We start from the raw sequence: 12,083 nt of genomic DNA, 5'->3' as shown, positions 1-12,083 counted from the left end.
TGTTGGCCTGCAACACTTGCTCGCAAATCCATTTCCCCCGTTGGAGGGTCCCTAAATGGGAACAAGCTTGCGGGACGCCTACCATCGTCATCACATCAAATTGCACTCCAGATTGCTGCATTTGGTTGAATATGGAAATTGCTTCCTCATACTCCCCATTCGAGACATACCTAGTAAGTTAGGAGTCCAACTCCGTGAGATTGTGATAGAAAGCAAACATCAGCCATTGTTTTTGGCTGAATGCTCACATTCTCTGGTCGACGATGCCTAGTACGGTTTCGTCCGGCTTGTTAACCGTCCAATTGTAAAGAAATATAATCTTTAAAAATTTATTAACCAAACATCAGGCACCAGTGGTCTAGTGGTAGAATAGTACCCTGCCACGGTACAGACCCGGGTTCGATTCCCGGCTGGTGCATTTTTTAATTTTAACGCCTTGTCAAAATCAACCGGTCGAAGTTTTGGCCGACTTGATCGCCGGTTCGGGCAAATTGGCCTAATTTTTTATTAAAAAAAATACTATTAAAAAAAAACTCCTTCAAAATATGATGTGTTTTTTTAATGAAGTAACAGTGTCGAACTATAAAAAAGATTTGACTTAAAGAATGAGCATTTCACAAAATCCACCAAACAATCATTGTAGGGAAATTGTTTTTTTTTTTCTAATTTTAAAGCTAATTTTCTATATAAAAAAAATCAACGTACTATTGGATTTCAAAATATAATGGATAAGAACGACAAGGACGTTTAAGCTTATCTTTTGGAAGTATTTGATATGAATTGCAATTCGATCTGATATTACTCCACCAGCATGAAACTAACAACTTAATAAGTGCTCGACAGTTTAGTGGGGTGTTATTAGAATAGGGTGCAGTTTTAAATAATCATGATTTAATTTCCATGCAAGATGTACCTATGACCCATGGCGTAGTTAGGATCTTTAACTATCCTGAGTTAAATTATAATATAAATAATATAGACATGTATAATGAATATTAAAACAGAATCCAGAGCGGTCAGTGGCAAATCTATCGGTGTTGGAGGAACTACGATTGAATTCGGTGTTGGAGGAACTAAGATTTTTTTTATTTTAATGACGAAATACCGATTAAAATAAATATTTCATCAATAAATATTGAATTCGGGTTACGATATACTGTCGTTGTTTACTAATGGAATATTATTTTTCATTAGTAGACACCGTTGAATATTGTTTTCCGTTGGTATAATCACCGACGGAATTTGTATTCCGATCCGTCTGTAAATTTCATCGATAATTATACTAACGGAAATTAATGTATTTTCTTTGGTTATAGTAATTTGAATCATGGGTACTGTTGCCTCCATATTTTAACTGGATGAATATATATTTCTCGACATGTTACTTTTGATGAATCTCATTTTCCATTTGCAGATGCTACCTTGAATCCTCCTTCATATAATCAAAGCATATTTCTAATATCATCGAGTAATATAATTGAATCCTCACAAATTATTTCATCAGGACATATTGAAAGTGCAAGGGGGAGTATATATTGGGTCCTGCTCCATCTCTATAAATTTCTGTAGACTCAGCAGTTAGTGGTGATCCATTCTTTAATTTTGATTTTCATCGGTCTAACCACTCATCTCCAAGTAGCTCTGATGATGATACTCCTTGGTGAATGCTTCCTCTAAGCAACCAGTTTCCACTCGTTATTCTCTTCCACGTGCTCTTATTGTTATTTCAAATTTTGTTGAACCTTCTAGCTTTACACAGACAATCAAATATCCAAATTGACGTGCTGCAATGACTATAGAGTTTGATTCTCTTCTTTGCAATGCAACATGGAGCTTAGTTCCTCGTACTCCATCTATAAATATTGTGGGCTCTAAATAGGTTTACCAAATAAGTATCATGCTATTGAATGTTACAAAGTTTACCTTGTTGCTAAAAGCTTAATCAATAACTAGGTATATTGACTTCAATAATATTTTTAGTCCAGTCGTCAAAATTACAATGATCAAATTGCTACTATTTATATTTGTTAGTTCTAATTGACCGATACGAAAAGTAGATATTTCTAATGTTTTCCCTCATGGACACTTTAAAGAAACTATTTATATGGAGCAACCATCTAAATTCATTCACCTGCAACTTCCAACACATGTGTGTCAGCTTCAGGAATTTATATATGGTCTTCGGCAAGCACCTCGTGTAAGGTTTTATTCTCTATTTACCTGTCTTCATACTCATGAAGTTTTTAGCTCAAAAACGGACTCTTTCCTATTTTATAAATGTAATGAAATTTTTTTAATATTTGTTCTGATTTATGTAGATAATATCTTAATAATTGATAGTGATCAAAAAGACATTACGTACTAATTTACTCCATCTTGTTCATCAAGAATTTTCTATTTAGGATCTTGACAACACTCGTTTTTTCCTTAGCATGGAGTTAAATGTAATAGATTAATTTTTAAAATAAAGAATATATTTGTATTTGCAAAGATACAGTATACACTCCTAGTGATGGTAATGGGGCAGGATGGGACAGGGCGGAGGCCAATTTGCCATCCTCCCTCCCTTCATCCCCGATTTTGGTTATTCGAGGAATCCTCATCCTCGACCCCACAGGGATTAAATCCTCATCTTCATCTCCATCAATTAAATCCTCATTCCCGGTTCAAATATCTATTGACTTGGCCAAAAAAGTTTTCAATTTTCAACTCCTTTTGTAAAAGTATTAATACTTAATATAAGAAATCAAATACAAAAAATTATATTATATGATATATAATAATAATAATAATAATAATAATAATAATAATAATTATTATTATTATTATTATTATTATTATTATTATTATTGTGAATTCGGGAATGGAGATAACATCCTTATACCGGCCCCTGTTCAACTTGTAGGGATTTAAAAAATCCCCAAACCCAAACTTGAACCCGAAAAAACTCCCCGAACCGATCCCGTTTTGAGTTTTCCCCATGTGACCCTGGACCAGTGGAGAAATTTTTTATCCCTATACACTCCAAGTCAGTGATACAAGTATAATTTCTAAAGCAAAATACCATCTATAATACAATCCACAATAATAATTATCAAAATATTATAAATGTTGGACAATCTTCCACAATGAAGATAGATTGCTAAAGATTATAGTGATAGTTCCTGAATTGAAATATACTAAAAAATACAACTTTAGACCTGTTAAGATAACCTAAGCGGATAATCTCAGGTTACTAAGTAGGAAGGAGGAGTTGCATGGAGAGCTAGGCTTCCTGAAAGACTTGGCCGAGACCTAAGACCGAGATATCCAGTTGAAACAGAGATAGACACCCAAGACCAAGATATCTAGCCGAGGCCTGAGATGTCCAACCGAGTCCGAGATGTCCAGTCAAGACCGAGATGTCCAACCGAGATAGAGATGTCGAGGCTTGCGGTTCATGTAGTTTCTTTAAAATAAATTCGCCTCACCTCCGACTGTGCTTCAAGATTATGTGGGTCGTCTATTTCCCAAGATACAGCAGCAGACCACAATCTCCATCAAGCACTGGCGGATCATGGTGAACTGAGAATATACCCAATTACTATCACAGATAATTCTACTGAGCAGGTACACAACAGAGCAATCGAATCACAAGATCGAAATTCTCCATCAACCTTTCAACGAAATTCAATATTTAATCTCCTTATAGTAACCCTAGGTTTAACCATTAAGAACAATCGAATCACAAGATCGAAAAAACAAAAGAAACACAAACTCGAATCATAAATTTGAAAACCTAGAATCACTAGCCTCTTGTGTTTGGTATTTCAAGATCTAAACAAAAAGATGAACTAGTTATGATGCGGAAACTAATAACTAGTTATACCTTTTGTAGCTTATAGACCTCACGATCTTATGTCGTATTCCTCTTCTTATCTCGGACGTCGTGTGAGCGACGATCTACCGAGACGAGAATCCACCCAAGCTTCCTTCTTCTCCAAGCAAGTTTCCAACGGTTAAAGAAAGAGTCCAGAATTGTCAAGTGATGATAGAGCACGTCAGTATAGATTCTATGTTGGCAGATCCACTCACTAAAGGCTTAGTGTCTAATGTGTTTCATACGCATGTTATGAATATGAGAGTTTTTCTTATAATAGAAGTATTCATCTACTAGAAGTCTGTATTTATTTTATTGCCCTATATTCACTTATAAAAACAAACATTTTTGCTTTCATTATTGTATCTATATAAAAGCTCAAAAAATTTATGAGTATATTATTTATTTGTTTGACACTTTGAAATAAAATATCATAATTTACTAATGTTATTTAATATATAGTATTTGTAAATATGATATAGATTTCTTTTTGAATCATCATGCTTGGATCATGATTTGTTAGTGTAGTTGAGCATAAAATCTTAGTAAATATGAACAGACTTTTTTTGGTCACTAACCATTTAAACATTGACATATATTAATCACATTTCATATAATTTTCATACTATACATCCTCATCTTGATTTATGTTATTAATGATATTGATATTATAATTATTGTGAGGACTAGTTATAATCAAATATAGTAACTATGACCTTTTTAGTGATATACCAATTAAGTTAATTGACTAGATTGATTACAAAAGCATTATGTACCCATAAAGTCAGACATTGTTATTGACGTCAACTAAAGTTAAATTCGTGTGTTGTATACAAATCATATATACCCCAAGTAGGAGATTATTAGATTTAATTTTTCTATTAGTGGGCTCACGTGCGTTTTATCATGCGGATTATGTTGTTAAAATATCAAACCCATTAAGTGATCTAACTCTGATTTATTAAATTTCGGATCATTAGATATAAATTAAATGTGTAAAATCCTTTAACTCGATCCATTATCATATATGATTAATAATCGTTGTTAATTCTCTATATAAAGGATAATTGATCCCCGTTGAATTAGAGCATCTTGACAATGGCTCTTTAGGAGACCTCTCCCTCTTCTTCTGTAAGAACTTGAGATTGAGGAGGACGACACTTTACGTCAATGACTCTTCCGTATCAATCAGGTTCATTTTCATTATTTATGTATTTATTTGTTATGCCATGTATTTCGATAAAACTAAATCTACGCTTGAGTTTTTTTTCCTCTCTTGGAGTTATTTTGGTTTAAAGAATTCACGAGGATAACTCTAATTACTAGCAACCCCTGCATCATGCTTCATGTCCATGTTTCCGATGAACTCCAAGGCCTCGTCTAGTCTACCAGCTATAGCAAGCATGCTACCATGCAACTGAGGTGTTCCAATGCAGGCTTTATCTCATACTCTTCCAAAGTATTCTCGACCCTTTTCGACCACTGTTTTGTAGCTAAATCCTGTGAGAAGCCCTACAAAAGCAACGCCGTCTGGCTTAACTCCAGATGCCACAATTTCATTGAAAAGAACCTCTGCGTCTTTTGTTAGACCATGCATCCCATATCCACAGATGATGGCTGTCCAACAGAGCAAATCTCTTTCGGGCATACCGTCGAACGTTCTCCGTGCATCGTTGATGCTACCACACCGGGCGTACATGGTTATCAGAGCTGCACCCAAATGGATGCTGATATCCATGTTGGCCTGCAACACTTGCTCGTGAATCCATTTCCCCCGTTGGAGGGTCCCTAAATGGGAACAAGCTTGCGGGACGCCTACCATCGTCATCGCAAATTCCACTCCAGGTTGATGCATTTGGTTGAATATGGAAATTGCTTCCTCATACTCCCCATTCGAGACATACCTAGTAATTTAGGAGTCCAACTCCGTGAGATTGTGATAGAAAGCAAACATCAGCCATTGTTTTTGGCTGAATGCTCACATTCTCTGGTCGACGATGCCTAGTACGGTTTCGTACGGATTGTTAACCGTCCAAGTGTAAAGAAATATAATCTTTAAAAATGTATTAACCAAACATCAGGCACCAGTGGTCTAGTGGAAGAATAGTACCCTGCCACGTACAGACCCGGGTTCGATTCCCGGCTGGTGCAGTTTTTCTTTTTTAATGTCTTGTCAAAATCCAACCGATCGAAATTCTGGCCGACTTGATCGCCGGTTCGGGCAAATTGTCCTAATTTTTTATTAAAAAAAAATACTATTAAAAAAAAACGCCTTTGTTTTTTAATGAAGTAACAGTGTCGAACTATAAAAAAGATTTGACTTAAAGAATGGGCATTTCACAAAATCCGCCAAACAATTATTGTAGGAAAATTGTTTTTTTTTCTAATTTTAAAGCTAATTTTCTATATAAAAAAAATCAACGTACTATTGGATTTCAAAATATAATGGATAAGAACGACAAGGACGTTTAAGGGGGCGTTTGGTACGCGCGTTTTCCATTTTCATTTTCTGGAAAACGCGCGTTTTCTGAAAAACGGTGTTTGGTTTGCGTTTTTCGCGCGCGTTTTCTAAAAAATTGGCTAGCGTTTTCTAGAAAAACAGAGAATGACAAAAAGTCGTTTTCTGTTTTCTAGAAAACGCGCGTTTTCGAGAAAATGAAAATGAAAACGGTGCAAACCAAACGCACCCAGCTTCTCTTTTGGAAGTATTTGATATGAGTTGCAATTCGATCTGACATTACTCCACCAGCATGAAACTAAGAACTTAATAAGTGCTCGACAGTTTAGTGGGGTGTTATTAGATAGGGTGCAGTTTTAAATAATCATGATTTAATTTCCATGCAAGATGTACTCATGTGCCTATGACCCATGGCTTAGTTAGGATCTTTAACTATCCTGAGTTAAATTATAATATAAATAATATAGACATGTATAATGAATATTAAAATAGAATCCAACTGAGCGGTCGGTGGCAAATCTATCGGTGTTGGAGGAACTACAATTGAACCCTAAATCCCTAATCGTGCATCCTTCGGCTGTTGTTATTCTAAGATTGTGTTTTATGCAATCTACTATTCCTTGATGCGTCGAATGGCAAACAAAAGAAATCATTTTTTTCTGTGATGGTTATATAGATATGAAAATTATAAATATGATACAATCTAAATATAAAAATTTCTTGACAATTTTTTTTTTAATTTACTGAAGAAATACCGACTAAAACGAATATTCCATCGATAAATATTGAAATCGGGTTACGATACACCGTCGTTGTTTACTAACGGAATATTATTTTTCATCAGTAGACACCGTCAGAATATTGTTTTCCGTCGTTATAATCACCAACAGAATTTGTATTCCGTCTACAAATTCCGTCGATGATTATACTGACGAAAACTAATATATTTTCCTTGATTATAGTAATTTGCATCATGGGTACCGTTACCTCCATATTTTAACTGAATAAATATATATTTCTCGACATATTACTTTTGATGAATCTCTTTTTCCAATTAAAGATAATACCTCGAATCCTCCTTAAGATAATCAAAGCACATTTCTAATATCATCGAGTAATATAATAGAATCTCCACAGATTGTTACATCAGGACATATTGAAAGTATAAGGGGGATGATATCTTGAGTCCTCTCCATCTCTAAATTTCTGTAGACTCAGCAGTTAGTGTTGATCCATTCTTTAATTTTAATTTTCATCAGTCTGATCACTCATCTTCAAGTAGCTCTGATGATGATACTCCTTGGTGAATACTTCCTCTAAGCAACCAACTTCCACTCATTATTATCTTCCACGTGCTTTTATTACTTTTTCAAATATTGTTGAACCTTCTAGCTTTATATAGGCAATCAAAGATCCAAATTGGCATACTGTAATGACTACAGAGTTTGATTCTCTTCTTCACAATGCAACATGGAGCTTAGTTCCTCATACTTCATTTATGAATATTATGAGCTCTAAATAGGTTTACCAAATAAGTATCATGCTATTGAATGTTACAAAGTTTACCTTGTTGCTAAAAGCTTAATTAATAACTAGGTATATTGACTTCAATGATACTTTTAGTCCAGTTATCAAAATTACAATTATCAAATTGCTACTACCTATATCTGTTAGTTCTAATTGGCCGATAAGACAAGTAGATATTTCTAATGCTTTCCCTCATAAACACTTTGAAGAAACTGTTTATATGGAGCAACCACCTAAATTCATTCACCCGCAACTTCCAACACATGTGTGTCATCTTTAGAAATTTATATATGGTCTTCGGTAAGCACCTCGTGTATGATTTTATTATCTATTTACCTGGTTTTATACTCAGAAATTTTCTAGCTCAAAAACTGACTCTTCTCTATTCTACAAATTAATGTAATGAGAAATTTTTAATATTTGTTTTGATTTATATGGATAATATCTTAATAATTGATAGTGATCAAAACGACATTACGTACTAGTTTATTCCATCTTGTTCATCAAGAATTTTCTATTCAAGATCTTGACAACGCTCGTTTTTTCCTTGACATGGAGTTTAATGTAATAGATTAATTTTTAAAATAAAGAATATATTTGTGTTTACAAAGATATAGCATACACTCCTAAGGATGGCAATAGGGCAAGATGGAACGGAGCGGAGGCAGATTTGCCATCCTCCCCGCCTTCATCCCCTATTTTGGTTAATCGAGGAATCCTCATCCCCGTCTCCACAGGGATTAAATCCTCATCTTCATCTCTATCAATTAAATCCCCATCCCTGTTTCAAATATCTATTGACTTGGCCAAAAAAAGTTTTCAATTTTCAACTTCTTTCGTAAAAGTATTAATACTTAATATAAGAAATCAAATATAAAAAATTATATTATATGATATTATATAATAAAATAATAATAATAATTATTATTATTATTATTATCGTGGATTCGGGAATGGAGATAACATCCCTATACCCACTCCTGTTCAACTTACAGGGATTTAAAAAAAATCCCTGAACCCAAACTTGAACCCGAAAAAACTCCTCGAACCGACCCCGTTTCGAGTTTTCCCCATGGGGCCCTGAACCAGTGGAGAAAATTTTTATCCCTATACACTCCAAGTCAGTAATACAAGGATAATTTCTAAAGCAAAATACCATCTATAATACAATCCATAGAAATAATTATCAAAATATTATAAATGTTGGACAATCTTCCACAATGAAGATAGATTGCTAAAGATTATAGTAATAGTTGTTGAATTCAAATATACTAAAATATACAACTTTAGACCTGTTAAGATAACCTAAATGGATAATCTCATGTTACCAAGTAGGAAGGAGGAGCTGCATGGAGAGCTAGGCTTCCTGAAAGACTTGGTCGAGACCTAAGACTGAGATATCCAATCGAAACAGAGATAGACACCCAAGACCAAGATATCTAGTTGAGGCTTGAGATGTCCAACCGAGTTTGAGATGTCCAGTCGAGGCCGAGATGTCCAACCGAGACCAAGATGTACAACCGAGATAGAGATGTCGAGGCTTGCAATTCATGTAGTTTCTTTAAAATAAATTTGTCTCACCTCCGACTGTGCTTCAAAATTACGCGGGTCGTCTGTTTCCCAAGATACAGCAGCAGACCACAATCTCCATCAAGCACTGCCGAATCATGGTGAACTGAGAATATACCCAATTACTATCACAGATAATTCTACTGAGCAAGTAAACAACAAAGAGGAAGAACGTGAGAACGAAGTGGATGAAGTTTCTTTGCTTAAGTGTCTCTGTGTCTGCTCAAGACCATGGTCTCCTTATATAGGAGAATCATCCATTATCTGCATCGAATGCCAAGTAAAGGTCATTTAATGTCTAAGGCATAATGAAAGCCGTCAATTATCAATGGCTGACCATTACTATCTAAGAGGTTATGAAATTGCTATTAATAATAATTAGTGCTTCCATTACACTCTTGAGTAGAAAACAAAATAAATCCATGTGGCAAAATGTTAGTTATTTCGTTTGGAAAAATTTTACCCCGACAAGTCAGGTATTCAACGTGTCTAGGTCGTGCTCGCACACGAATCAGCTTGATTCAGTGCAATCCAGACTCTAGATTTGCAACCCCCTTACGTACTCATGAGTGAGAGAGATGTTGGTGCAATTTGTTGGATCGTGACACACGTCGACCTGTCTGGACTTCCTGCCAGCTATCCGGTCAACCCGTCGACCTAGCTAAACTTCCTTACAACACTGAGTTAGCACAATAGATAAAATGGTAAGGTAAAACAATGTTAACAAAATTCAAGTATAGGTTATCTCCCCCTAGGGTTGCCTAGCTTCACTCATTAGGACTTCCATTGTCTGGCTTCACTCACTAGGGTCCGACTTCACTCACCAGGAGTTCCACTATCTAGCTTCACTCACTAGAGTTTGGCTTCACTCACCAGGACTTTCACTTCCTAGCTTCACTTGCTAGGGCCTGACTTCACTCACGAGGACTTCCACCACCTAGCTTCACTCACTGGGGCCTGGCTTTAATCACCAGGACTTCTACTACCTAGCTTCACTCACTAGGGCTCGGCTTCACTCACCATGACTTTCACCATCTAGCTTCACTCACTAGGGCCTGACTTCACTCACCAGGACTTCCACCTCCTAGCTTCACTCACTAGGGCATGACTTCACTCACCAGAACTTTCAGTTTGCCTAACCTTTGGTTAGGACTTACCTTTGCTAGTCATCTAGTCCTGACTAGACTTCTTTCTCCCAAATATCAAGTCCTGTTTGGTCAACCCTTTGTCAAATTAACCAAACTTAGGTATATTGTCAAACATAGAAACCCTAGAGGTTGATTTCACTAACACAATTGACCTCTAAGGTTTTAATGTCCGACAAATATGTTTAATAGAGCTTGATCAAGGGAAGTCCTAGTCGCTGCTAGGTAAGAGTGAGAAGTTCATCGAGTGACTAGTCCTAACTGCGATTAGGCAAGGGAAGTCCTAGTTGCGAATAAAGAAGAGAAATCTCGATAGATCGTGAAAGCCAGGTAGAAGGATTTGGTAGGTTTAGAGGACCCAATATTGAATCCCTTGTGGGCCGATCCAATACTGAGTCTTGGTGAGTGAAGTTAGGTGGAGAATACCCTAAAGGGAGCTAACTCTATGTTCTGGTGAGTGAAGCCAGATGGAGAAAATCCTAGGGGGAGATTGTTGGTGCAACCTTAGGTCAAGGTTGACCTGGTTGACCCGACTCGAGTTGACCTGACTCGAGTTGTATTTTGATGTTTGACAATGTTTGACGTGAACAGAAAAGTTGTATCTTGATGTTTGACAAGGATACAAGCTTGGGAGATTGTGGGTGCAACCAGTGGTCAAGGTTGACCTGGTTGACCCGAGGTGAGTTGACCAGACATCTGGTGAAAAGTCCAAGCAGGGAGACTTGGCACGGAGAAGTCCAAGTATGGGAACTTGGCAAGTGGAAGTCGGAGAGGGCTCAGTAGCTCGTTCTCCGGACTAGGTCAGAGAGGGCTCGGTAGCTCGTTCTCTGGACCGGATGTGGAAAGTCCTGGTGAGTGAAGCTAGGCAGTTGGAAAGTCCTGGTGAGTGAAGCCGGGCAGATTGGAAATCCTGGTGAGTGAAGCCAGGTGAAAACCCTAGTGAGTGAAGCTAGGTGAAAGTCCTGGTGAGTGAAGCCGGGCAAGGGAAAATCCAGATGGATCAAGGGTGATTGGACATCTAGTGTTGAGAAGGTCAAGTAGGTCAAGGGATTGACCGGATACTTGACACGAAGAGAAAAGTCCAAGTGGGTCAAAGGGATTGACCGGACACTTGGTGGGGAGTCTTAGCAGGTCAAGGGAGTGACCGGATGCTAAGCATGATGTACCAAGAGGTCAAGGTTGACCGGATATTGGTTTGGACTTGGTTTGGGCAAAAACCAAGACCTGGATCGGTCTGGAGACCGATCAGAAAGCGATCAGTGTGCCTCTGTGAGCTTACTGATCGGTCTGAAGCCTGATCGGTCCCCGGGACCGATCAGGGTACGCACAGAGAGTTGGGCAACTCTCTGTGAAAGCATTCTGATCGGTCTGGGGACCGATCAGCATAGAGCCTGATCGGTCCCCACGACCGATCAGATCAGCCCCAGACCGATCAGGGTGATGCCTGATCGGTCTGGCCCTAGCCGTTGAGAGACAACGGCTAGATTCTTCTGCTGTCTTTGGCCTCTGTTCTTCTCGCAGGTGG

The 12,083-nt window shown here is 37.2% G+C and overlaps 1 protein-coding gene and 1 non-coding gene across 2 annotated transcripts; one reads left to right on the top strand and one right to left on the bottom strand.

Moving 5' to 3' along the window:
* The first annotated feature begins 347 nt into the window (after positions 1 to 347).
* Positions 348 to 418, top strand: TRNAG-GCC. Its single transcript has one exon. It is a non-coding gene; the product is annotated as a tRNA-Gly (tRNA).
* Positions 419 to 5,174: 4,756 nt separating this feature from the next.
* On the bottom strand, positions 5,175 to 5,687 carry LOC122034123 (pentatricopeptide repeat-containing protein At2g42920, chloroplastic-like). Its single transcript, XM_042593248.1, has 2 exons — positions 5,376 to 5,687; positions 5,175 to 5,276 (listed from the first exon to the last, which is right to left on the bottom strand). Exons 1-2 carry the CDS (start codon positions 5,685 to 5,687, stop codon positions 5,175 to 5,177), a joined length of 414 nt encoding a protein of 137 aa, XP_042449182.1.
* Between the last annotated feature and the right edge of the window lie 6,396 nt (positions 5,688 to 12,083).

Source organism: Zingiber officinale, chromosome 11B, assembly GCF_018446385.1.
Source record: "Zingiber officinale cultivar Zhangliang chromosome 11B, Zo_v1.1, whole genome shotgun sequence".
NCBI lineage: Eukaryota > Viridiplantae > Streptophyta > Magnoliopsida > Zingiberales > Zingiberaceae > Zingiber > Zingiber officinale.
The sequence above is the reverse complement of the archived record's forward strand: the minus strand, read 5'-3'. Positions and strand labels throughout refer to the sequence as shown.